The sequence below is a fragment of the Cygnus atratus genome, chromosome 10, assembly GCF_013377495.2.
Source record: "Cygnus atratus isolate AKBS03 ecotype Queensland, Australia chromosome 10, CAtr_DNAZoo_HiC_assembly, whole genome shotgun sequence".
NCBI classification, from domain to species: Eukaryota; Metazoa; Chordata; class Aves; order Anseriformes; family Anatidae; genus Cygnus; species Cygnus atratus.
In genome coordinates this window covers 9,570,885-9,597,227 of record NC_066371.1, presented here as the reverse complement: position 1 = coordinate 9,597,227, position 26,343 = coordinate 9,570,885, and the positions used below count along the sequence as shown (strand labels likewise).

The following is a 26,343-nucleotide window of genomic DNA, read 5'->3' as shown; positions in this document are numbered from 1 at the left end:
TCGCCGCCCCGGCTGCGAGGCCCGGAGGCTCCATGTCGGCAGCGTGTGGGCACGCGGCGCGGCCGCTTTCGGTTTCGCTTCCTGCCGCCCCCAGCCGGGTTTGGGCGGGCGCCGTGCGGGAGGCGCAGCACCGGGGCTCGGGGCGCCCAGCGCAGCGCTGCCTGCGGCTCCCCTGGGGGCTCCCCTCTGGGCCCCGCAGCCCCCCCGCCACCCCGCCATGGCCAGGCCGTGCCGGGCCGGCTCAGCCCCGCGGGATCCCCGTGCTGCAGGGCCAAACGCCCGCAGCCCCCCGGGCCCCCCCGGCCTGCTGGGGCCGTGCCCGGCTCCCCCCGTTGTGGCCGTGCCCCCCACCAGGCCTTGGCCCGCCACGCCCAGCATGGCGCCGCCGCACCGCCCGCCACACCCAACATGGCGCCGCCGCGCCGGCAGCCCCCAAGATGGCCGCCGGGCAGCGCCCAAGATGGCCGCCGGGCCGCGCCGCGCGCCTCGCTCAACATGGCGGCCGCGCCGCTGCTCGGGCGGGGGCCTTGGTGTCGTCACTTCCGCCCCGCCACCGGAAGCGGCGGCCGGGCTGCTATGGAGACGGCCGAGGGCCGCCCGGCGGTGGCGGCGACGCTGCGGGCGCTGAACGCGGCGCTGGGGGGGCCGGCGGCGCTGTGGGTGAAGGAGAGCAGCGCCCGCAACCTGCGGCACCGGGACTTCCTGGCGCCGCGGGCCGCGCTAAGGGCCGCCTTCACCGGGGGGCAGGTAGGCGGCGGGGCGGGCAGGCCGCGGGGCCTGGGGGCCGGGGGCCTGGGGGCCACCCAAGGGGCGTGGCTTACGAGCCAGGGGGCGGGGCCTCGCCTCGTGCGGAGCCCCGACCCCCGCGCTTCTCGCCCCGCAGGTGCCCGCTGACGTCATCGCGGGCGTGACGTCAGCGTCGGGCCCCGGGGTGCTGGCGGTGCGGGGCTGCCAGCAGACGGCGGCGGGGCTGGCCGTGCAGCTGCGGCGCCCCGAGGCCTTCCGCCGCCTGCTGGGCCCCCCGCCCGGCCCGCACCCCCCGCCCGCCGCGGGGCCGGGGCCGGGGCCGGGGCCGGAGGCGGTGGTGCTGCACTGCCCGGCCCTGCGCAGCCCCGCCGCCCTGGCGCCCCGCCACCTGCGCCCCGTGCTGCTCGCCGACCACCTGGCCCAGCTGCTGCGCGCCCAGGGGTGAGTGCCTCGCCCCCACGCCCCCGCCCGCGCCGTCCCTGCCGCACAGCTGGCACGCGTTTGTTGCTCGCCCGCAGGGTCGGCGCCCGCCTGGTCCCTGCTGTCAGCAACCAGGGGAGCCTGGAGGTCCTGCGGCAGCTCCGTGTGGAGTGGCCCTCCGGCGGTGCCGCCAGCCCCGACGCTGTCTCGGCCTTGAAGCAAGCGCTCGGCCGCTGTCCCTACGCCGCAGCGTGTGAGCCGGGCGCGGCCTCGCTGCCTGAGGAAGTCATCTGTAAAGTGCACCTGAAGAGCTTCGTGGAGCAGCAGGGCTTGGCGGGCTACGACCCCAACCTGGATGTCCTCCTAGGTGAGCCTTACGTGGACGGTGTCTGGTGTAACGGCAGGGGGAAAGGCTGCACAAGGCCCGTTTGTTTTTTCTAGTTCTTTTTACAGAGAATAACGGGCGTTTAGATTCAGATTGTTTCCTCCCTTTCGATCTGGTTTGAGCCAGAAACGCAGACAGCCTGAGGCAGACCCAGCTGGTGGGAGATGAGCCTTTTGTCCCACTCTGAGTGTCCTTCCTCCTTTCAGTGACAGAGGGGAAGCTGCGGTCCCTGGCTGAGCTGCAGCAGGCCGTTCTGCAGTGCACGGTGAGTGACCCCGCGGTGCTGCCTGGCGATCGCTCTCCAGATGTTCCCTTCTGTCACGCGGCAGCGTTTGAACTCGCTGCTGTGCTCTGCCGCAGGCTGGAGGCCAAGGGAGCCGCTGCAGCGTCGTGCACGTGGTGAGCTGCGAGGAGGAATTCCAGCAGCAGCAGATGGACCTGCTCTGGAGGATTTTGGATCCAGGAGCCCACACAGCTTCGCAGGTGAGGAATTGCACACCTTCCTCGTTGTGGCCCCCTGCGTCCTTGTGCTGAGGCAGCCCGTCTTCAACCTCTGCGGTGGATGCTGAGGCCCAGCCTCGCACCTTTGCACGTGTTCCTTTCCCTTTGGCAGCCCCCCTGCTCTTGGCTGGGCAGTGGAGCAGTGCCCATTCCCTTGGCATTTTAGCACTAAAGAAGGAAGAACAGGAGAAAACTGCGGGGACGCAGCTAGAACAGGACTGTTCTTAACTGAATGCAATGCTGTGTTTTAGCAGCCTCCCCTTTTCCCGTGGCACCTGTTCCCACGATGCGAACAGAGGTTTCCCTGGCAGCTCTGCAGGCGCGGTTCTTCCTGCGCCGCATTTCAGCAGAGCTTCTGAGCCTTTGACTCTGAGCCTTTGACCTCCTCCCTCTTTCAGAAGCACCTTGTCTGTGGGCCAGTGAAGGTGACGAACCCCTCGTTCCCCATCGGGGCAGACCAGTACTTTCAGTAAGTTGGTGCTGAGCAAGGAGCCCGTTGTGCTGCTAGCCTGCCGAGTCTTGTGCTGTGCCGTTTGGCCCTGCAGAGCTCCCTGGTGGTGCAGGGAGAATCCTGTGCAACCCCAAGTTCCTCTGTTCTGCTTTTCTGTGCCCCGGGGCCATTTCTAGAGGACTGGAGATGCAGGACGGGGCAGGGGAAGGAGGAGAACAACTGTTTTGCCCTCCCCAGGCTCAGCGTTCCCCTCTCGCAGTGCTGCTCTGGCCCTGTCAGTGGACAGGAGCTGAGCTGCTGCCTCCCCGCATTAGCAGACAGCCCTGGCATGGGGGCAGCCCTTCTAAAGCCAAAAGGCAGAGCCTGGACCCAGTGCAGCGGCATTTTCACCACTGCTAGCAGCAGTGCTGCTGCCCCTGGCCTGCTGCGGGCGGGTGCCGCGTGCAGTTGGTTGGCTGGGTCGGTGTTGCAGCGGGGCTGGTGGAGGCTGGGGGAAGACTGGGCGGGGGCGCACGCGGGAAGGAGGCGGCGGCTCTGAGCACGCGTTCCTCCCAGGCTCCGAAAGCGCCAGATGTACGACGCCTCCGTGCTGAAGTACGGGGAGCTCGCGCAAGGTGAGAGCCTGAGGGGCCGGGGCTGGGGAGGCGCCGTGGTTCCCAGCCCGCAGCCCAGCCTCAGCAGAGCCCCGCGGCCCCAGCGGAGGTTTCCTGCCTGGGCGCCGGGGCTGCAGCGAGCTGTGCCCGACGCCACCCGCGTTTCCCGCAGATGAGGCCTGGACCGAGGTCATCGACACCCTGACGGCGGCTGCCATCAGGTTTGAGCTGCTGAGCACCGCGCACCGCAGCCAGGTAGGGCGCCCACGAGCGCCGTGGTTTGCGCAGAGCGGGGCAGGCGGGCGGTGGGAGCGGGGCCCAGGTGGAGGAGCAGCAGGAGCAGAGGGACACGAAGCACGGCGTGAGGGGAGGCACTGCACAGACCCTTTGGCTGCCCTGAGCTCGGGCAGGGGTTGGGTTTCCACGGGGTGCAGCAGTGGATGCGCAGGGTACGGGCACGGTGCTCAGCACGCTGGTGGTCGTGTTCTGCCTGGTGGGGACAGCTCAGCTGCCCCTGTGGGAGGCGCAGGGCTGGCTCCGTGCCACGCAGCCCGGCCCGCAGCTCGCCCCTGCCCGCAGCTCACCCTGGACCTGGAGGCCAGCAGCATCTCCACAAAGGGAACCAAGAGCGGCGCCTTCGTGATGTACAACTGTGCCCGGCTGGCCACGCTCTTCGACACCTACCTGCGGGCTGTGGAGCAGGGTGAGCGCCCGCCCTGCCGCCCCCCTCCCCTAACAGCTGCCCCTGGGCTGGTCCTCGCGCCTGCAGGCTTCTCTGGCCACAACCGCGGTCTCCCCCCTCCTTTCCAGGAACGTACCCGCCTCTGCCACCAGCAGCCACACTGAACTTTTCCTGCCTCCGGGAAGAGGTGAGTGCAGAGGGATGGGGCCCGCGGAGACCTGCGTGCCCGCAGCTCCCCGGGATGGCTGCTCCTGGCCCTCTCTGACAGGTGTACGCCTTTCGCAGGGAGAATGGCTCCTGCTTTTCAACTACCTCCTGCCTTTCCCCGAAGTCTTGCAGCAAGCAGCACAGCTGCCCGCACCCAGCAAGGGGCTCCGGATCACAGCCAACACCGAGGCAGTAAGTGCTGCGTGCCAGCGCGCCCTGTAGGTGCTCTGAGAGCCCTACCCCTGGGCAAGGCCCCGCGTCCGCAGGGTGGGTGCTGAGGGGGATCCCTGGGGGAGACGGCAGGCAGCTGCACGGGATGGCTCCAGCCTGGCCAGACCCCTTTACTAGCACGAGCTCCGTGTTGCAGGTGTGCAAGTTCCTGATCCAGCTCAGCATGGACTTCAGCTCCTACTACAACCGGGTCCACGTTCTCGGGGTGAGTCGAATGGCCCCGGCTGGTTGCTGGAGGGTTGCAGCCCTGCAGTCATGCCCAGGGCGGGACCAAGCTGCGGGGTGGCTGCGCTGGCAGCAGGCTGCTGGGTGCCAGCAGGGTGACGGCCCTGCAGAGCCCCTCAGGGACATGGAAGCAGGGTGAAGAGGCAGCACTGTCAGGAACTACGGCCACCACCCCGTGCCACTGCCCTTCTCCTTGCAGGAGCCCTTCCCTCACCTCTTTGACCAGATGTTTGCCCGCCTCCAGCTGCTGGGAGCAGTGAGAGACTTGTTCCACCGTGCCCTGGCGACTCTGCACCTCCCTCCTCTCAGCCAGATCTGAGCCACCTCTGAGGAGTGGCACCATGGAGGGACAGCCACCAGCCCCGCGAGGGGAAGGACAGGCCACAGGGGGCTGCCTGAGGGCTACGGCTGGAGAGTCCAGGCACCCCTGAACCCCGTAGTGGTGCTTCCCCATTCCCAGACTCTGTTCTGAGGGTTTTAGACACGCAGCCCGTAGCTGTGCCCAGCGTGGGCGATGGGCGAGCCTGCCACCCGCCTGCTGGGGATGAGAGCCTGCAGCGTCCCGGGGCGCACCAGGGGACCAGCCCACCCACAGCACCAGGCACTGATCTCCAAAGCCATTTATTGAAGGGCAGCTCTGCCGGCAGAGAGCTCCTGCGGCCCGAGGGCTGCCAACGCTCCAATCGGTCCAGTACGTCCAATACAGTCGTTGCTGGACAAGTGCTGCGTGTCTGACCCAGCCGCGAGCACCAAGGGGCCGGGAGGGACACGGGTGTGGGGACTGGGGAAGGGGCTGTGCTGCCGCCTGTTCCCACACCACTGCCCCGCTGCAGGGAGCAGGGCAGGGCAGCGCCTGCGTGCAGCCCGATGCCCCAAGAGCACAGCACCGGGCTCTGCGGGGTGGTGGGACTGCACCCAGAGCACAGCCCCTGCCAGCACGAGCCCTGGAGTTGCTGAGTGCTGCCTGAAGGGGTGTGGGCAGTGCAGAGCTGCGCTCAGCGCTGTCCTGAGCAGCCTCCTCGCTAGGAGCGGGGCTGGAAAGACGCCCCCTTGCCCTGGGAGGAGAAAGGAGGGAGCTCATACCCTCCTGGGCAGGGCAGGCCCCGGTGGCCTTGCTCTTCCTTTATTGCCTGGAGAGCCGTCAGGGACAGGCCACAGCTGCCTTCCCCCCTGAGCCCCCAGCCTGGAGTCACCCAGGCGCGGCCGTGCTGTCCCCGAGGGACTGAGCCCCCCCCCAGCTCCAGGCTCGGGCAGGGGCCGCGGTGACAGAACGCCCGCTGTCACCGCACGGGCGCAGCTGGGAGCGGGATGTGCTGCGCGCCTCCCCTCTTACTGGGCATCGTCTTGCAACGGGGTGCCCGGGGCGGCGCAGCGCAGGAGCTCCAGGCCCTGCCCGCAGAGCACGCAGTACCAGCGCCGCTCCCCACCTGCCTCCGCCGCCTCCCAGCAGTCCAGCTCGGCCAGGTCGGGCACGTGGAAGAAGGTGGTGCTCAGCGCCTCCAGGCTGCCCCGGTCCAGGCGCCACAGGGTCAGGCGCTGGTCCACAGAGGCGGAGAGCACCAGGTCCGGCCGCAGCACCCTGATCCCCGTTACGTGGGCGGCGTGGGCGCAGGGCCTCGAGACCCGCTCCAGGACACGCAGGCGGGGCTCCGGCGCGGCCTCGTCGGCGCTCAGCGCCACCTCCAGCAGGCAGACGTGGATGGAGCCGTCGTCGCTGCCGCTGGCCACCAGGAACCGTCCCTCTGGCAGCTCTCGGATGTGGAGGCTGTTCACGCCGCAGCTGTGAGCCACGACGGTGAGCAGCGGGGTGCCCAGGGCTAGGAAAATAGGCTTTGTTAGGACGGAAGGCTCCCCGTGGCTGGAGAGAGCAGAGCAGCTGCTGGGACGGCCTCGCACCATCCCCTGGGAGGCAGGAGAGGGGCTGCCCGGGGCTGCACTCACCCAGGGGCTGCACCTCTCCCTCGGCGTGGTGCAGGGCATCCGCAGCTTCCCAGATGGAGGCGGTGATGTCCCAGAAGGCGACACTGCCATCGGTGGCAGCACTGCACAGGAGGTGTCTCCTAAGAGGGAGGTGTTCAGGGAGACTTGAGCCACCACCCTACAGCTCAGAGCGCAGACAGACAGCCCCCAGGTCCCCGCTGCCACCCAGGGGACCCAGCAGAACGGCCCCGCTGCCACGACGGAGCAACCTCCCCCTTCCCTCCACCAGCCCCGCTGCCATCTCCCGTCCCTGCTGTGCAGACGCCACAAGGATGAGCGCTCCGTCCCTTTCCACCAGCCTCGACGAGACTTCTCCCCAAAGCCCCGGTGCTGCGCGCCGTCCTTGTGCTCAGGACTCACCTCTCCCCTCCCGCCCCCGCCTGCAGGAACGCCTCCACCTTCAGCACGCAGCGCTGGTGGTGAAACGACTCCGCCACGAGCGCCAGCTTCTGGAGGGCCTCCAGCAGCACAAAGAGCCTGCGGTGGAGCAGGGGGGGGTCGGTGCTGGGAGAAGGGGGCTCCCAGCACCGCTCCCTGCGAGGTGCCGCCCTGCTCCTGGCGTGGAGCTGGCAGCTGAGCCCGCCAGCGGCTCCTCACCGCACGGATCCGTCGCTGCACGCGGCGGCCAGGAACTTGCAGGGCACCGGCAGCTGCTCGGTGGCGGTCCCAGGCACGACCGAGAGGGACATGTACCTGGGCAAACACAAAACACTTGCTCCACGCCCAGGTGACGCCTGCTGCCCCAGGGGAAAGGGAACACAGCACAGCAGCCCGAGCCCAACGTGGGTCACAGCCCTGGGCCCTCGGTGGTCCCAAGGACCGAGCCTTTCCCTAACCCCAAAGCCCCTTGGAGCTGTATCTGCCTCAGGCAGCCACCGAGCATCACCTTGTCTCCGGGTCCATCTTGACGAGCTTGTGCCGGTTTTTCATCCGGTCCCAGTGCTCGTCCAGCCGGTGGGAGGCCACGTGGACGACCTGGCAGGCCACCGCGCTCTCGGAGGCCAGGTCCGCGGTGCACAGCAGCCGGTAGCACTCGATCTGCGCCCGGCCGCCCGCCGAGAACAAGAGGGTGGACAGGTCCGCCGCGTCGGGCTGCGCAGGGCTGGCCAGCGCCAGCGCCCTCACGCTGGAGATGTGGTCGCTGAGCCTGGCGAGGGGCACGGCTGCGCGGGATCGCTCGCTGAGCGTGAGCACGCAGGCCGTGGTGTCCTCGCTGCCGGTGACAAAGACGTTAACGGTGCCGTGGCCGGGTGCCCGCACCGCCCCCAGGCGCCGCACGCAGGCGATCTCCCGCCCATGCAGGGACTCCAGCAGCACCTGCTGCTCGCAGGGCTCGGCCTCGCTGCTGTAGAGCATCACGTCCCCGCTCTTGATGTAGGCGAAGGTTTCGGCCGAGGGGCTGCTGCAATAGCTCCAGGAGCGGTGTCCTCCTCCGCAGGGGATGCAGTGGAGGTTCTCCCCAGTCCTGGTGCTCCACACCACAAAGTTGTCGGCGTGAAATCCCAGCACGAGCAGGTCCCCGCCGGGGGCGAAGCGCAGCTCCTCGATCCACTGCAGCCCTTTGCAGGGCCTGTGCTTCCACAAGACCTCCAGCCGCTGGCCCTGCAGGCGCAGCTGGCGGTAGCAGCCGTCCCGGCCCGTGCTGTAGAGGTAGTCCTTGTGGCAGGTCACCGAGGTGACCCCTGCCTTCCCGTGCAGCCCAAAGAGCACGGACAGAGGTTCCTCAAGGGGAAGCCCCCCACTGTGTGAAAAACAAGAGGGCTCCGACTCGCTCTCGGAGTCCTCACCAACCGGGGAACCTCTGTCGGCAGCGCCGGTGTTCTCCGTGTCCGTCCCCGGGGAGCTGCTGCAGGGGAAGAGGAGGAGGGAGCCCCGGCGGTCCCCGCACACCAGCAGCCCTCCCTGGGGCAGGAAAACGGCACAGGTGTGCCAGCGCTGCTTGCAGGGGGGCAGCCGGTAGCGCCCCATCAGCCGCACCGAGGGCGCCCGCCCGGGGCAGCAGGTGACGTCCATCCAGAGCATCTCCCCGTGGGGACCGGAGGCCAGCAGAGCGGCGGCAGTGGCGGGGGGCAGCCCGGGGCGGGGGGCCCAGCTGAGCCCCAGCACGGCCCCCTCGAACAGCCTCAGCCTGGCGGCGCGCTCGGGCCGGCCGAGGGCGAAGACGAGGAGACGCCCGCGGCCACCGGCCAGGGCGCAGAGCGCGTCGGTCCCGCCGGGCAGGGGGGTGACGGCCAGCACCCCGCGGGGCCCGCAGGCGGCGGCGGGGCCGAGCAGCGGCACCCAGCGCCCCGCCGCCTCCTCGTACGCCTCCAGCCCGCCCGCCTCGCCCAGCGCCAGCACCCGCCGGGGCCCCGCCAGCCGCACGGCCCGCGGCCGCCCCGGGGCTCCCAGCGCCACCGGCGCCGGGCTCGGGGCCTCCCGCCGGGGCCTCCAGAGCCGCGCTCCGCCGTCGGCGCCCCCGGTGGCGAGGCACCCCCCGGCGGGGCGCAGGGCCAGGGCTCGCAGGGCCCCGCGGTGCCCGCGCCTCGCCCGCCGCACGCCGCCGCCGCCGCCCCACTCCAGGCAGGCTCCGTCCTCCCCGGCGCTCACCGGGCTCGGGCCCCGGAGCGCCACGGCGGCCACCCTGGCGCCGTGCCCGTAGCACAGCAGCAGGCACGCGGCCTCGCCGCCCCCCCCCAGCTCGCCCACGGCCCAGAGCCGCACGCTGCGGTCCTCGGAGGCGGACGCCAGCAGCCCCCGCGGCGCCGCGTAGCTCAGCGCCAGCACCGCGCCCCGGTGCCCCCGCAGCCTCCGCCGCGGCTCCTCCGCCTCCGCCGCCCGCCACAGCACCACGGCCCCCGCCGCCGTGCCGGCCGCCAGCGCCAGCCGCCCCCAGCCCGTCCCCGCCAGCACGGCGCAGCGCAGCGCCCCGGCCCCGCCGCACCGCGCCCGCCGCAGCCAGCGCCCGCCGCCCCGCCACTCGTACAGCGCCACGGCCCCGCCGCCCAGCGCCAGCGCCAGCCGCCCCCCCGGCGCCCAGCGGGCCTCCCACACCCGCTCCCCCAGCTGCCGCGCCGCCCCGCCGCCGCACGCCGCCAGCCGCGGGGAGCCCCCGGCACCGGCGGGCCCCCTGCGCACGGCCAGCACGGCCAGCCAGCGGCCGCCGAACGCCGCCACCCGCACCGCGGAACCCCCCCCGCCGCCCGGCTCGGCCCGCAGCCCCAGCACGCTGGCCTCACGCAGCACGCTCCGCCGCCCCGCCGCCGTCGCCACGCCGCCGCCGGTCAGCAGGAACGCCGCCACCTCCGGGCCCGTGCCTGCCGGAGAGCGCGTCAGCCACCGCCCGGCCCCGGCCCCGGCCCCGGGCCCGGCCCCGGCCCCGTCCCCATCCCGCTCCCGCTCCCAGGCCCCGGCCCCCGGCCCCTCACCCGCCAGCAGCACGTCCCCGGCGAACTCCAGCGCCGTTACCGGCGCCACCAGCGCCACCGACTCCATGGCCGGGAGGCGCCGCCCTCCCCCGCACGCTTTTATTGGCGCGCCGCGAGGCCCCGCCCCCGGCCGGCGCGGGAAAAAGCCACGTGCTCGGTGCCCGCCGCCCCGCGCCTACAGCTCCACGTGCGCCCCCCCGTAGGCCTTGTCCACGGCCCACTCGCCCGGGCTCCCGGCCCCGGCCCCCGGCCCCCCGTAGCGCTCCATCTCCTGCTGGAACCGCTGCTGCCGCCTGCGGTTGGGGTCGACGTTGATCCAGTTGTTGGCGATCCACTTGGTGCCCTGCGTGACCAGGCAGCCCCCGTGCAGGGCGAAGTCGTCCAGCTCTCCCACCCAGCCTGCGGGAGCAACGCGCCGTTAGGAGGCAGCGCGGGTGAACGCTGACGCCGCTCCCAAACCGCAGCGCTTGTAGGGAGTCACCGAGCTACAAGCCAGGAGCTGGCTCTTCTCAGGCAGCTCCTCCTGGTGCTCCTCCACCTTCGCTCTACCCCATCCTAGAACACGAGGTTTTCCAGGTTGAGCTCCCCATGTGCAAGATGCCCATTGTCTCTCTGTCTCCGCTCTGTACAAGGGGCTCTTGCATTCTGCTTTGCAGATGCCATTTTTCGCAACTTTTCCCCAAAGGGGAAGGTGGCATCAAAGAGAGGGGCGCTGCCACTGGAAGGCTTGTGGAAGCCAGAGGTTCGAGGCCTCGCTATGCATTGTGTTTCAGCAGTTCCAATCAATCCTCTCTCTTAATAGAGATCCCATGGATTTTCTGTGGCAGACTTCTGCAGCCTTTTTCCATTTAGGAACAATTTACTCACAAAAAATACAACAGGGGTCTCCTAGCAGGGCAGTGATGGTGTTGATATTATTGTCCAACGGGACAAACAGCAGTCCTGTGACCTCGCTGAGGATTTTCTCAAGACGGAAACTAGCTGGGCTGCTCCCAAAAGACATGGGATGCTACATTCCTGCCTGCCAGTGCTCAAAACCCACCGTTGAAACGCTCTGGAGTCATGCTCCCCAAACAGCTTAGAAGACTGAGGTTAATCCCCCAGCCTGGCTGTCAGGGAAAACTGCACTGCACTTTGTGAGAAAGACAGCCCCAAGGAGATATATCATCGGCCTGCAGCTGAGCTACAAAGCAGGAGCCGGCCCCAAGCACGGCAGAGCCCCGCGCGGGGTGGACTGCGCCTCCCTGTGCTGCAGAGCTTATGGCCATGCCTTTGTCTGCCTCCCCTCCCCACCCCTGTGGGCAACACCACATCAGTGAAACACTTTGAATTGCAGACCAAGTTCCAGCAGGAGTTTCAGCTCACACAGCAGGGTGGAAGGCAGCTGGCGATGGCTAGTGCAGCCAAGGTCTTTGTTTGCTAGCTAGTCCCGTCCCCCAAAGACATCAGGAGCCACTGACCTACTGCCTATAAACAAAGGCTTTTCAGAGTCAGGAAGCTCCTAGCCAGCTGGTGACAAGTAGACCCTACAGTTCCCACTAGCAGGCAGCTACCACCCTTAGGCTCTCTTCTGAGCTCCCAGCTGCCGCAAAACCCACAGAAGACAGCTGTCACCTCCTGCAGTCCTACCCTCCCCAAGAGCCAAGTCTTGAAGGGGAACTCTACCTTCTCCATCTGACAGGTAGTTGTACCAGAAGACAGCAGTGCCTTGCTGAGGTTTCACTCGCAAATTGCCCTTGTCACAGTTCTTCCGAGTATCTCGCAGGTCAACGTCGTTCTGGATCAAAGACTGATCAAAAAAAAACCAACAAAACAGGGAAGGTGTCGTAAACAGAGCTGGAACAAAGCGCGCGGACTGGGTTGCCTCTGCTGCCAGCCATCACCCTGCCCTTGGCTTGAATGCCCCACAGGAACAGCTGAAGGCTGACAGGGCTTTCACAACCCATTTGCAACAGCCGATTTCAGCCCCCTGGAGATCCATGATCTGTTTCTGAGCAGTCGCTCGTTCCTTAAAGCATTGCCTGACGGCAGCACAGCATACCTGGAAAGATTTATCCTGAGATCAATCTTTATCAAGATTTTCCTCGTCTGAGGAAAATTGCCCAGATACAAGCAAGCAGGACCTGTGTTACGGCAGCAAGGTCAGAAGACCACCCCTTGTGCATCTCAGCAGGGAAGAGCTGCAGTTGCCAAAGCCCTGGACCTCTTCCCTTGGCCTCTGAGCAAAAACACTGCACGTGGAGCACAGCTTTCCCATTTTCTGGCTGTGAAAGCTAACGTCCTCCAACCTCACGCACCCCTTCTGCAGCTACAGTGAATCCAGAGGCTCACAGTGGGACTCAGAATCCCCGGGGTAACACGTAGGAGAGACTCACTCACCATCTCTTCGTACGTCCTGTTGTCAGCTATAGGAAAGACCGTTTCTCCTCCCCCGGTCACATTGTTCAGGTAGAACAGCACTGTCACGTACCTGTGAGGCAGAGCGCAGTGGCTGTCAGGGCACACAGCCGCAGCAGGAGATGCACAGGGCTGTCCCCACCCTGCCCTCCACCATACATCCCTCCAAGGCATCACAAGACATGCAGTTTACATCATTTTTTTTTTCCCAAGGACAAGACAAGGACAACAGAGAAAATCCCAAATCACGGCGGTGAGGGTGCATTTCTAGCCTCAGGTGGGGACAGTCCAGCAGCTCTGCAGAACCACTCTGCGCTCCTTGGGCTGGCCCCACGGGATTCGCCCACCTCCCCCTTCATCCCAGCAATCTCCAGAGCTCATTTGTGAGCCCCACCGAGGAGTCCCAAGCGAGGTGAGGTGAAACAGCTCTCCACACCTCTTCTCTAATACGTTCCAGATTGCAAAAAGCTTTTTTTCAAGACCTCGCTGAGCTCTGCAGTCCCCCCCGGCCAGATGTGCAGGCCTTACCGGCACGAGGTCTCAAAGGGAGCGCTTTCATTGGCGACCAGCTTGGTGTGACTGCAGGCGGTCTCGGGGAAGACGGGGCCGCTGTCCATGTGGGCATGGTAGTGGCCTCCTTGGTCGTACCGCACAACCTGCAGGGGCTCGCTGTGCTCCACAATCTCGGGGGGCAAGCGAGTGAGGCGCATTACCCTGGGAAGAGGAGAGCAGAGCAGGTGAGGGGAAGACAACTTCGGTCTGGTCAGCCGCTACTCCCGAAGCACCGAGTACATCCGGAGAAAGAAACCCCCCTTCCCCAAAAGACCGGAGAGACGGATGGGCTGCAGGAAGCATGCCAAGAGATAACTAGGTCCTTACAGATCTGTTAGACCATCAGCATCAGCTCAGAAACTCCTCGTCAAGGTTAATAAAAAAACAAAAACGAAGGGTGCATCTCCAGCAGGACTGCTCTCATGAAGACCTTGCTCGCTCAGAAAGATCCCTCCTTTGTGTGTCCCTGGAGCCTTCATGTGCCATCTCATCGCTTCTCTGGACTCCTGCACACCACCTACAGACCTCGGGGACAGTTAGCAAAGCACAGGGCCCCTGCTGAGAGTGAACGAGAGACTAGCTCTAGGAATATTCTTGGCACCTAACTCACCTTTCCCTGTTGCCTTTTCAACAGCCTCCCCCCAGGGCAGAGGGGCACGGAGGGCTCTGGGGTTTTTCCGCTGCTTACATCTGAGATCATCCCCAAGGCAAGCAGGTACCGCTCGAGACCTGCCAAAGAACACTCACAGCTCTGAGAATTTGGACTGGTGAAGCCCTCGGGGTGGGCGCAAGGGGGACGCCACACCAAGTCGGGATGGCAAAGCCCCTCCAGGCACCACACAGTCCCACGGAGGATTGTAACAGCGTCCTTCAGCACCGTGCCTGCGGGTCCACGGGGGCTTTCTAACGCTGGCAAACCGAAGAGGGTGAATGCAATATGCCAGTGCCTGTGTGTGCCGGCTAGCTGGCACGGAGAAAGTGGCAGCCACAGTCTGCTCTAATTAAGGCAATATGCAACCCCATTCTCCCTCTGGAATGTGCTGAAGAAAAGGAGTGGCCAACGGCCGTTTTCAAGCCTGAGGACAGATTTTACCCACCCATGTCCTGGGCGAGGACCAGCACCGCAAGAACGAGCGAGTCTCCAGCCAATTATCTGAAACTCACCACAGCTAAACGATTTGGCCTGCGAGCTGGGTTTCAACTCTTCCCAGTACCAAATCTGAGGTGAAGGGAAAGATAAGAGGTTCTCCCATCTGCTGTGAGACGCCCTGTGATCCGTGCACTCAGACGAGTAAACTAACTCGGTTTTCTCGAGATAAAGTCGTGCTTATTATTCAGTCAGCTCTGAGCAGCTATGACAGACTCCAGTGAAATGCATGAGTAACTAAAGCAAATGACAGTAACTACTGGCACGCAGACAGGATTGGAAAGGGGCAGTTTCTCCCAGTAAGCTCGTTTACTAATTAGAATGAGTTATTTCATATAATGCCAAGTCTTCTTGGTTTTATAAGGCTGTTCCCAAAAGTGAATGGATATGCTGAAAGGTTTGACTTTTCTTTTTCCTTTTCCAGGGGACAATACAAATTCTTGTTCTAATGAGAACCTCCTCTCCCCATTTCATGCCCGCGTTCAACGCTCTTTATACTCCAGATTTTCACGCGATTAGGAAGTGTGAATATTAACAAGTCTGCCACTGCATCTCCCAGCACAGGTGGTCCTTTTGCCTCCACAAACCCAACCGCCCCTTGGCTGCTCAGCCCTTACCTTTGCCGTATGGATCTCATGACCTGGTGCGCCCCCTCGCCCTGGTACAGCCAGGTGTGCTGGCTGTTGCGCACTGAGTCGCTCGTCTTCACTTTCTGGCTTCCCATGTACTTGTGGAAATCACGGATATTCAGCTGCTTGAACTCCTCCAGACTCAGCACGCCTGTGGGAAGACAGCAGAAGCAGGCTGCCCCTCGTGCAGGCAATAAATACACTGCTGCGTGCTGCCGGGGCTGCTTCCCGGGCACGCAGCACCCGCAGGCAGGAGGAAGGACCAGCCCCCGAGGTCAGCCTAGGGCAGCTCCTCAGGTGCTGCTCATCATAACCAAATCATCCACCGGTCTTATTTCTAGCATCCTGCTCACATCTCCCTGTCCCTGCTTCCCCTTACTCCACGTGGTCTTCGATGACGCAGTGCCACATCCAGGTTGTGACCTGGTCCCTTGGTGGCACACACCAGCGTAACAATGGAAGGAAGCAGCACTCTGGAAACAAGGCCCTGCCAAGAGCCCTTTAACAGGACCTTCCATTTGTACGTGTCCACAGTGGTGGAAAAGCCACTGACGACTCAGTCATACGCTCCTGCCCCTGCCAAGAATGCCACCAGCCCGGGGCACGGGGTGCCTTCCGGATATTTGGGCATTCACACGGGTACTGCTTCAACTCCAAAGCAGCTCCTCTCTGGTGCTCTCAATGCCAGGTCACTGGAAGAGAGCATGCACAGCCTGTGCATTCACTTAATTTGATTAGGAAATGAAGAGTTGCTTAATTGAGGACGCTCTAATTAGAGCAGCAGAGGTTAGAGTGCACGTCCGGGCCAGCAGGAGCCCTTGGGAGACCAGGGGAACAAAGGGCAGAAGTGGCCTCTTGGGATACAGAGAGCTGGCAGCAGCAGGGAAGGGGGTCAGCACCAAAAGCTGATCAAGGTGATCCCCACATCCACCAAAGCCACCCTCCCCTGCCAGGGAAGCAGAGCTCTCAGCCAGCTGCTGAAGTCTCCCTGCAAACAGGCAGGGAGCAGAGGGAGCACCTTAAAGCCCGCAGCCCACAGGCCTGGGCAGGGACATGGCTCTTGCTCCTCCCTGCAGGGCAGTGTCAGGAGTCCAGCACGCCAAGGACACGGGGATTCCCATGGAGCTGCTCTTACCGTTCCCATCAGGATCGGCCTTGACTGCAGTGTACATTTCTCGGATGTTTTCGGGAGTCATCCACCTGCCGTTCCCCAGGCGGGTGTGGGTCAACACCTGAAATTCAGACAAGGATCAACCAACGGGCACTGGTTTCTTGTACTAACACAACCCTACAACTTCCCTGCTTGAGGCCTGGCTGACTCTCCTCTGTAGAGCATCAGTCAGCCAGGCATCAGCACATCACTGCAGAAAGCTTTGAGTGGGAATCACCGGGCAGCCACACACACCGTGCAGCTGATCTGCACTGTTATTTCCAGTTTAGGTCATGGCAAATGACTGCTGAGGCTCAGTTAACCAATCCTTAGGTGAAGGGGACAGAGCTCTCTCCCTTGAAGGGAAAGTAAAACTGCTGATGATAAAACTGAATGCTTTTACTCCTCTGAGATAAGGGCTAAGAACAAAACACTTCCTCTCCAAGCCACATCTTGGAGAGCCCTCAGCAAGCTCTGACCTCCAGAGGAGTGCCTGGGAAGCGACATCCTTCAACGTGCCCGGGTGCACCCTGCCATACAGGACAAGGGTGCTCGTTATCCCCCTCCCAGGCTCACTAATATGGGAGACTTTGCTGATGTCCTGTCAGTTGTGGGAAGGCACAGCCAGCCCTGTCACAGGCTGCACAAACAGTACAAATTCACTTCACGAGGATACCTAGCAAGAAGAAATCCACGCTACCTCTTTGAGCTGCAGCTGCCCATCCTGATTGTGGTCAAGCAGATTGAAAATGTCCATCTGGCTGATCTCTATCATTTCCATGGCTTCTTCGTAGTCATCCGTTGGTAGGATCTGGCTCTTCTGCAGCCCCTTCAGCTGTGCCAGATGGATGATGAGCTTGCATTCCTCCTCTGTCAGGAAGTCTGGAATTTCTGCAGGAAAAGTGTGAGCAGCAACAGAGACTGAGGAATTGTTACAGTGGGACCCATACCAATGGCAGGCCACCCAAAAGAGAAAAAGAAACAGAAATTTAGAAACTTCCTAACAAGTCAGGGGGACGGGACATTCAAACACACCCACCCTTCTACCTGAAGAGCTCTAAAGCAGCACCCGCCACACACCGGAGGGTGGAGGCGGGTATTTTTACAGCAGCAGTTCCTTAATGTTTGGACCCTGGGGTCAAGCCCTTAAGTTTCTTGCAGACCAGCACAATGCACAAAGGAGAGAACAAACACGGGCATATCGCTGCGTATTATCACTTCAAAGGTTACGTGTGGAGCGCAGTCTGGGAACTACTGCTCTACAGGAAGGGAGGCCACAAGTCTTTGCAGTGGAGGCGGTGATGGCCAGGGTTTCAGGCTTCCTTACTCTCACGTGGAGCAGGCAGCAATCTGCAAAAAACCGAATGCCTTTCGGGTGGAACCTGCCACACTGCTCTTCTGTGAAACTCAAACAGCAAGAGACAGCTTCCTGACTTATTCCAATCCGTTCCCTTGATCCCCAACTAAAAACGATCTTCAAATGTGTTATTGAAGTGGAAGGCTCTGCACGTTGCGGATGCCACGCTCCGTACCCAGGCAGCATCCCAGTATCACTGCCTTTACTTTGCAGCACGACAGCAGCAGCAGTCATGCAATTCTCAGATCCCAAGCAAATTTTAATTAAGAGAATTTAAATTAAGCCCCCGCTGATGACTGAGAGATCTCTAGCTGCACGGTGCACTGCACACACACTTGCGCAGCACTGCGAGATCCCGTCCCGCAGCGCGGTTACGCGGCTGGGGACATCCCGCTGCCTGGCTCCTGTTACTGCTACGGCTGCCTCATTCCCAGCTGCTGAGGCTTTTGAAGAGGGAAAGAACCACCATCAAAGCAGGACAGGTTTAAGTGCTTCTGGACCCAGAGCCCTGCTCTCTAAACTGCAGCCCGGCAGAGCTTCTGCAGGTGTGTGCCGAGGACACGTTATATCCCAGCTACAGCAGCAATCCTTCAAAGGGGGAAAGGAAAAAAAAAAGTTAATTACTTCCATGACCTTAACTCAACCCTGTCTGCTCCAACTGTCACTGTGCAGTTGGCTTCTTGCTAAGTACAAACCAGAACTAGCCCTGTAGAAAATGAAATGAAGGCCCAGAAACACAATGCAGCCGGCTGTATCCGTAACACCCTCTGAGGAAACAATTTCCGCCACCGGCAGCACAGAGTCCTCGGAGCAGGGGATGCTTCAGAGCCGGAGCTTCCGCCAGCTGGGATCAACTCGGTGGCACGGCACCAGGTCAGCGCTAACCGTACAGGCTGGCAAGCGACGGTCCCAGTATTTCCAGTTACCTCAAACTGGGCTAAAATAATGACGGCTTCTGGAATCTTAATTACGTGCCGGAGGAAGGACAATCCCTCTCTTCAGCGGTGGTAATAGGATTTCGTAACGAAGTACAAATCGTGTTAGCCAGGAAGTGCTCTCCGCCAGGCAGGTTGCAAGGTGAGGGGCTTTCCAGCTAAGCGCCGGCAATCCGGAGCGCAAACAGCCTTTCTCCACAGCTGTAAATTAGTTCCTCAGCTCTGCGAAACAGTTAACTTCTGGCTGCGAGACCATCCTATCTCCCTGCCCGCTCAACAATAGATCCAGCTAAACAAATGCCTCCTAATTGACTTTGAGCAACACTTGATTGCTTTTACAAAAAAAAAAAACAAAAAACAAAAAACAAAAGAGAGGAAAACATTGGGCTTTATGAAATAATGACTAATCCTGGAGCGAGAGAAAGGGGATGGGTTGGCGCACTGGTGTCAAACAGAGGGCCCCAAGACACACGGCCAAGTCATTCACCCCTCCCCGGCTGCCCTCATTTCCACACCTGCTGATCTAAGCCAAACCCCTGCTAAAATCTAAACAATCGGGGCCGCTGGCAAACGAAAATTGGAGCATTGTCTTCCCCATGAGGGCTCTGAAAGGGCCGCACTTAATGAGGATGGATCGTCACGGAGGTGGCTCGCAGGCTATAAAAGGCAGCCCGCAGTCCGCAGCAGCTCAGTCCGGGGTGCGCCGCTCGCTCCGAGCATGGAGGCGGCTGGGCGCAGGCAGCCCTCGAGGCGGGGAGGCCGCTGGCTGCCGGGCCTCCTGGTGCGCCTGCTGCTCTGGGGCTCCCCGGGGACCTGGGCGAGCTACCTGAGGAGGTCATCCAGCTGCACGGCCATCCCACGGGGCATGGCGCTGTGCTACGACATCGGCTACTCCGAGATGAGGATCCCCAACCTGCTGGAGCACGAGACCATGCCCGAAGTGATCCAGCAGTCTTCCAGCTGGCTGCCCTTGCTGGCCAGGGAGTGCCATCCCGACGCCAGGATTTTCCTCTGCTCCCTCTTTGCCCCGATCTGCTTGGACAGGTAAGAGGTTTTTACGAGTTATTTCAGCCGTAGCCAGTATTTCAGCCCCGGCAGCACGACTGCATTCGCCTCCCGAGAGCAAACACGTGAAATCCGATCGTTGTGGCCACTTTCAGGCAGCGCTGCTCCGCGCAGCGAGGGGACGCGGGATCACCCAGCAGGGACCTTCCCTCTGAGCGTGAAACACGAACGCTCCTGAGGGAGGGAATAAAATTCCCGTCCGATGATCAAAAACCAGCCTTTTGTTGTTTGCTCCCTGGGTTGGCATGCCCCAAGTACACTGAAGAGCCCACGGCGTGGCGGTGCACGACACAACCCCGTGGGGCAGGCAGCGCGGCGGCGGGGCTGAGCCGTCCGGCTGCTGCGAGCCCACCCTCCCTGCCATCCCGCCTCCCTCCCCAGGCTCATCTACCCCTGCCGCAGCTTGTGCGAGACCGTCAAGAGGAGCTGCGCGCCCGTCATGGCTTGTTACGGCTACCCCTGGCCCGAAATCCTCAACTGCGACAAGTTTCCTGCAGACCATGAGCTGTGCATCTCGGCAGTCTCCACGGACGAAAGCTCCTCCAGCAGGAGAAGTAAGGGTTTTTTCTCGTTCTTTTTCCCTGCGCCTTGTTTGTGTTCCTAACGCTTCTGGCTGTAAGCTGTATTTAAAACAAAAGTGGAAATTTTGTTCTCTGGGGGAACTCCCCTGTGACTAGAGAATGAGCAGAGCGCTGACTGAAGCTCGTTCCCTCGGGTGCTGTGCTCGTCGGTCACCTGGGTGCCATCGGACCCCGCGGGGCTCGGGGCAGGGGGAGAAATCTCTGTAAAAGACACGGGAGTGCACGGTGTGCAGCCGCCGGGAGGTGAGGGGTGCTTCCAGCCGAGCTGGGACACTGCAGCCCTGGTGTTTCTGCTACACCCAGGGTTCACAAACACGCAGAAAGAAAGGTTTTTCAAGCCATTAAACGTTAGGAAACAGCACAAAGGGGCACGATCCTCTGCAGACATGAGCTACACAAGAAAAAATCTTGTGATTGTGAAGACTGTGAAAGACAAAAAGCACCCAGATAGTAACGAACACTGGTGGGAAACTCAACAGAAACTACAGGGAGAGCAGACGCCTCCTTTCAGCCCCACCGGGTGGAACCTGGCCCCACTGACTGCTTTACGGTTTCGTCCCAACCGGCCGCCGTTCGTTAAGCACTTTCACTGCTGCTGCAACAAGCAGCAACAGACGCAAGCCGAAACAAAGCACGGCGAGCAGTGCCCGCCCCAGCCACGGCAAAGAGAGCTTAAACTTTTCCATCCCGGCAGCCCAGGCTGTCCCTCGGGGACTGGGTCGCTCCAGAGGAAGCACTGTTTCAAAACTGCAAGCCAAATTGTTTTATGCCTTTTGCAGCGAGGTTTGACAAGGGTGGTATAACCACATTTCTGTTGCAGCAGTGCCCCGAGCCAGCTGCAAGGACTGCGAGCTTGAGGAGGCCAGCACCGCCAGGGAGATCCTGGAAAACCTCTGCGCCAACGACTTCGGTGAGTGCACCCACCTCCTCCTCCTCCTCCTCCTCCTCCTCCTCCTCCTCCTCTCAGTCGCTGGCCCGGCCTCCAGCAGCCAAGCAGTGGCATGCACAAAAAGCGGCTTGGCCACAAAAACACGACTTGGAGGAACTGCAGCTTTTACAGCAGATCCCAGAGATTTTCAGTTCTCAACTTACCCGTTAAGTAGCAGGACGACCCAGATCCATGCAGCACCGAAGGGGAAGTCTTGCTTATTTTCTGTGGGCTCTGATTTGTTTTCAGCCTGTCTGCTAGATACAAGCACTGCACTGGTTTTCTCAGAGACCAGCTTTTCAATCGATGCCCATAAAATCCTTCACAAACTCCACGTTAGCCATTTCAAACTTCAATACCATCGTCCCAGTAGTGCAACTCTCCCTCTCCCAGCCCAAGCAGGTGGCAGAACTGAATCTGCTCGGTTTGCTGGCCTGAAGTTTGCAGGACATTCTTCTGAATTAAGGCACATAACCTTTACAAAAGAAGTTAAATTCCTGGGCAGCTGGCAGCCATGTCATCCCAAAATCCCAGCTCAGAGAAAAGTCTGGTGATTTGCACGAGCCCAGGACTTCGGTGCATCCACTTGCTTGTGCCGCTGCTTCCTGCAGGGTTTCTGCGCGGGCCGCGGTGCTGCCGTGCCTTCTTCACTCATGAGAAAAGCAGAGTGAAAAGAAGAGCGTTCAGTACTGGGAATGCTAACCACAGCTGAGGACTTTTCTAGGTTCGCTGCAATTACATGGGGTTGGACGGCTGTGTCACCACACCACAGGAACAGCGAGAAAGCTTCGCATTGCTGCGTTGTTTAAGTAGCCGAGAGCTACGAAATGTAAACAGAACTAACAGCTCTTTTTCCCCCTCCAGCGGTGAAAATCCGAATCCTCAGGAAGAACACGACCACAACAGTCTCGGACTTTGACCTGGACCCCTCCAAGGTGGAGGTCCTGAAGCACGGCCCGCTCCTCCGAACCGAGATCCCAGGCAGGCTCCAGCAGTGGCTAGACATAGACGCTACCTGCGCCCACAACATCATGAGAGGCACTCACGCAGGGGTCTTCGTTGTCAGCGGAGAGGTGCAGAGCGACAAGGTGGTGGTGAACAAGGCCTACGCCTGGCAGAAGAAGAACAGGAACCTGCACCAGGCAGTGCGGAGGTGGAAACATCACCGCTGCCCCGAGCAGGCTGGCAGGAAGGTCTGAAAACCTCGACTTCAACAAGGAGAAACCGCTCCCTTTCCTACGGCTAGAAAACTCCTCTTCCTGGCAGTTGGTCTTCCGGAGATGCACAGTATTTTTAGGCGATTCAAAGCAGTCATAGCCAGCAGATAGGGCCTCACCACAGATCCCTGACAGATCCCTAGAACTGTTTTACTGAGACAGAGCTCACGGACACAGCCTTAACACACTGCTCTCTCAAGGTTCTGCAAACCCAGGACTTACGATAACATTGATCTTGCCCGAGTGCGGGCTCACTTTCTGTCCAGAAATGATACTAAAGTTTCCCTGACCGATTAGAGATGCTTTTTATGTAACGGAGCAAATACTTTACTTTTGAACAGCCTGAAGTAAATTATAGGGGGAGAGGAACCCACCCAGGCAATGCCTGGCCCCTTAAAAATTAATGCGAACCTCATCTCCTGAGCAGTCTTTCAGGCTGTCCCTTCAGCTTGCTGCTTGAGCGTTCACGGGCATCTGCACAGGCAAAAGGAAACAGCCCTCCTTGAGCAGGAAAGGCACACAGCAGAGAGAGATGAGGATTTTTGCTCCAGTGGGAACACTTTTTTTACATTAGAAGTTCAGTTTGGATCAGAAGATTCTGGTAACTGCAGAATTACTGAAGGTACCACCAGAGCCTTGAGAGAGCAGAGCAGGGCTGGGACCTCAGCTGCTGGAACAGCTCCGCTTCGGTTTGCAGCAGCGGTTTGCCTGGGGCTCGGAGGGGAGCCCCAGCCCAGCAGCAGGTATTTCTGCACAACCTGAAACTCCCTTCTTTGCAGATCTTCTCCCTGCCACCTCAGAAATGTTATGCATCTTCCTGGCCTTCTCTCTGCATGCAGAAAAGACAGAAAATGGCCTCAAGAAGCTCTCTGCAGATCACTCTCTCTCCCAAGACTGTAATTACTTTCAGCAGTGAACACAGCCATAGCTCGACACGACAGACCACAAAGCAGAACACAGCAACCCCTCAAACAAGAAAACAAGTCGGATTTCTGCTGTCTAACAAAGCGTTGTCCGTGGAAAGTTTTCTACACTGGATTAAACTTGGGACTGAAATAAGGAGACGACAGAGAAAAACAGCTTTGGGGATAAATATGTCCTTCCCTGTGCAGAAGTCGGCAGCCTCAGTTGTGGAGAGAACCACCAGCTTTGGTGGAGACACATTGCCTCCCTGTGCTCGTAAAGCACACCAACAGCCCGAGCAGAGATTGCCTCTTCAGATTCGGTGTGGGCTGAGATTAGCACTCACGATGCTCCCACTGAAATTCAGCTGCGCCCTGACATTTGTGCAGCGATTACTTCTATTCCCCGAGGCTCAGATGGAAAACGCAGTGAGATTTCTTATTTTTATTCCTCCCTGCTGCCTTGCCTTGCAGACTGCCGCCCAGTCCGCAGAACCGGCTGCCAGGTGGTCCCTGCAGGGGCAGGATCCTCCGAACAGACTGCATTTTGAAAATACAACAGAACAAGTAAAAGCTCCGAAGGTTGAAAAGGCTTTGTCTGATACTTGTTTTCCATTAACAGGATTATTTGATTACTAGTGTTTCCTAACTAAAAAGTGCACAGATGGTCTGACTTACAAGCTTTAGAAATGACGTCTCATAGCCAGAGGGGAGAAAAAATAGGGCAGGGACTTTTGCATAGCTCTGTGAAATACACTCGGGCTCAATGCAGATGACTTACCCACATTTAAAAAACAAACCGCAAGTTCCCTGGTGGTGCCCAGGCCCATGCTCCGAAGCACAGAGCTCACATTAAGCCATTAACGAGCCGTCTGCTGCCTGCAGTCCCACTGCAGCCGGCTTTACTAAAAGCAAACCAGCCACTTACTTCCTTAAATTGGCTCTTGCACGCCACAACACTTCTTGTTAAGTGAAACCCCCAGAAATTCAGGAGCCTCTCTTTGCCAGGGACTCCTGGTTTCGTCTAACACTGCCACGTTAAATCCACACCTCCGCTCGTTTAAACAGCAGCAATGCAATAATTAGCTTTTAAAAGTTAGTTTAGATTGGTGGCGTTTGCATAGATAGAGAAGTCTCTGGAAGTCTTTTAAAGCCAGGGCTGGCTCCTGGCAGGTTCATCTGGGAGATAAGAGCGGTCTTGCAAGTCGAGGTTTCTAAATAAGGGCCTCCTATCGGAGGAGAAAAGGGAACAGACTTGTGGGGGATCTAAAACATTGACTGTACATCGCTGTCCCTTGAGCTTTCCCTGATGCCAACCTCAGAGGGCAAAGCCTGCCCCAGAACCTGACAGAGGTGCCAGAGTGACACACCAGAGGTTGTGGGATTACTGCTGCCAGGAACAGCCGGCCTTTATCAGCTTCAGCTCCTTCCTTGCAGGTCGGGATCAGCTCTTTTACATGAGCAGTACCTGTGGAGCAGAGAAGGTGGAAACAGGAGCAGGAAAAGCAGCCTGATCACCCCGGATCCTGAGTCTGGCCATTAGAACAATCTCGTGAATGCTGAGGGGTATTCGTGTGTCAGTTTCTGAGGGGTTCGTGTGTCAATTTAATGAATGTCTTTCAGAGATCCACTTAGAAATTTGCAAACCAGGAGTATCACCTATGTAGAAATGACAAGAGAACTCTGTATATTTCCTACAGATACTTGTTGCATTAAAGGACCTTAATAAGAAACTTATCTGGTTTATGGCCAGGTTTTCAGCACGTATAGTTAATTTTTAATCAGAAGAAAACTCGTATTATTGACAAAACACCTAAAAGACTCTCAGCATCATCTTTGTCAGAGACAACAGGTTTTCCCTGAATTTGGAGTAATAGGGACTTCATAATTGTTTGTCCCCAAAAATTAATTGGTATATTCTCAGCGGATTTCCAGAGCACAGAGATCAACCAGGGAGACTTTACCAACCGCTGCAAGAATCACAGAAAGGCAAAGGCGGCTTTAAAATATCTGAAATAGGGATGTTGTGCGGGTGTGCGCCAGGGCAGCCAGAAATAAAGACAAATCTAGAGCAGGACGCAGAACGGTGGAAGACATTAAGTCTAGCACTTCTGGCATTATTCATCTCCTCGGCACTGAAGCACCAAGTCGCTTTGCCACCGTTTATTGCCAAAACCTCGCGCGCCTCCTGTCCGTCCCTAACACCGAGGGGCTTCTTCGAGGTCCTCTTCGGTGCTCGTCTTCGAATGGGTGGTGGGTCAGGGGGACCCTGCGACGCCTGGGAGGCCAGCCTTTTAATCAACCACCAACCTTTTAATTACTCGCTAACCTTTTAATCAGCCACCAGCCTTTTAATGAAGCTTACAGCCAGCCTCGCCATCCACCTTTCAAGCAACCTTCCAAACCCCAGGGTCAAATCCCGGGGGGTGCCCGCCCCGTACCCGCCCCCCCGCGGGCCCAGCCCCTCAGGGAGCACAGCCCCGGAGCCCAGCCGCGGGGCAGCGCCCGGTGCCCGGCACTCACCGAACAGCAGCGGCTTGAGGCTGAGGGTGCGCACGGCGTGGGCCCTGCCGGGCACCAGCTCCACCCGCTGCGTGTGGCCGACCTGCGGGGAGAGCGGCGGTGAGCGGCGGCCCCGTTACCCGCCCCGCCCCGGTTCCCCCCCCTCCCGGTTCCCCCGGCCTTGCCTTGATGCCCTCCAGGCGCGGCAGGGCGCGGGCGGGCGGCGGCGGCGGCGGCGGCGGCAGCGGGGAGGCGGCGGGCGGGCCCCCGGCGTCCCCGGCGCTGAGGTGCACGAAGAGCAGCAGCCCCAGCACGTTGAGCACGTAGAGGTGGGCGAACACCATCAGCACGAGGAAGTAGGGCCGCGAGCACACGGGCCGCGGGCGGCCCCCCGGCGGGCCGGGCAGCGGGGGCCCCTCCGGCCCTGCCGCCGCCGCCGCCGCCGCCGCCATCAGCGCGTCGCGGCCCGCCAGGCCCCTCGCGTCGCCGCGGCAACCGGGCGGCGTGCTGCGTCACCGGGCGGGGACACGGCCCCGGCTGCTTCGCCGCCCCCCCCCCCCCCGGTACCGGCGCTGCCGGCTCTTCGCGGCCACCCCGCGGCCGCGCGGGGCCGCGTGCCTGGTGTGAGGGGCAAAGGGGCCTGCCCCCGTCGCAGCCCTGCTCCGCCCGCAGCCGCTGTCAGCAGCTCCGGGACACCCCTGCTCCCTCACCAGGGAAGGGAGGCAGGAGAGAGCAGCCCTCTCCCTTTGAAAACCTCCGCTGGGAACAAGCAGCGGGCGCAGGATTAGCTCCTAGGGCTATATTCCTCTTAGCAGCCCTCGTTCAAATCCACCCGCCCAATTTTAGGTGCTGCGAAAGCTTGCCTCGTGTCTCGGGTACATGAAAAGGGCCCCATATGCTGACACGCAGGAATCTAGCGCCCCCAACCCCCAGGTTAACCTTTGTTGTTTTTATATAGTGTCACTTGACAGGACACATCAAAGGCAACGTTTCCACACACAGCATGGAAGAGAACCCCCTGATGTCCTCAACTCAGAGGCTCCAGCTCCACCTTACCGGCCGCGCACCCCCCGCTCCTGGTGCAGGTGGCACACACACGCCTGTGAAATCTGAACACGGGGCCTGCTTCCTACAGCAAACAGGCAAGCATCA

General features: G+C 61.0%; 4 protein-coding genes across 4 annotated transcripts; 2 read left to right on the top strand and 2 right to left on the bottom strand.

Annotated features, from left to right (window-relative positions):
- The first annotated feature begins 567 nt into the window (after positions 1-567).
- DALRD3 (DALR anticodon binding domain containing 3) lies at positions 568-5,162 on the top strand. The gene is made up of 13 exons (XM_050712785.1): positions 568-747; positions 884-1,188; positions 1,266-1,534; positions 1,759-1,817; positions 1,913-2,035; positions 2,452-2,522; positions 3,060-3,118; positions 3,270-3,352; positions 3,677-3,800; positions 3,908-3,966; positions 4,065-4,178; positions 4,354-4,422; positions 4,642-5,162. The coding sequence occupies exons 1-13, from the start codon at positions 577-579 to the stop codon at positions 4,759-4,761; spliced, it is 1,626 nt and encodes a 541-aa protein (XP_050568742.1). The 5' UTR covers positions 568-576; the 3' UTR covers positions 4,762-5,162.
- WDR6 (WD repeat domain 6) lies at positions 5,048-9,896 on the bottom strand. The gene is made up of 6 exons (XM_035546987.1): positions 9,830-9,896; positions 7,309-9,718; positions 7,020-7,115; positions 6,783-6,899; positions 6,384-6,502; positions 5,048-6,259 (listed from the first exon to the last, which is right to left on the bottom strand). Exons 1-6 carry the CDS (start codon positions 9,894-9,896, stop codon positions 5,772-5,774), a joined length of 3,297 nt encoding a protein of 1,098 aa, XP_035402880.1. The 3' UTR covers positions 5,048-5,771.
- Positions 9,892-25,643, bottom strand: P4HTM (prolyl 4-hydroxylase, transmembrane). Its single transcript, XM_035546988.1, has 9 exons — positions 25,377-25,643; positions 25,213-25,294; positions 16,405-16,595; positions 15,690-15,786; positions 14,543-14,705; positions 12,755-12,940; positions 12,209-12,299; positions 11,495-11,618; positions 9,892-10,228 (listed from the first exon to the last, which is right to left on the bottom strand). Exons 1-9 carry the CDS (start codon positions 25,641-25,643, stop codon positions 10,005-10,007), a joined length of 1,425 nt encoding a protein of 474 aa, XP_035402881.1. The 3' UTR covers positions 9,892-10,004.
- LOC118248251 (secreted frizzled-related protein 5-like) lies at positions 18,715-23,270 on the top strand. The gene is made up of 4 exons (XM_050712827.1): positions 18,715-19,040; positions 19,443-19,615; positions 20,463-20,552; positions 21,435-23,270. The coding sequence occupies exons 1-4, from the start codon at positions 18,715-18,717 to the stop codon at positions 21,767-21,769; spliced, it is 924 nt and encodes a 307-aa protein (XP_050568784.1). The 3' UTR covers positions 21,770-23,270.
- Positions 25,644-26,343: the final 700 nt, after the last annotated feature.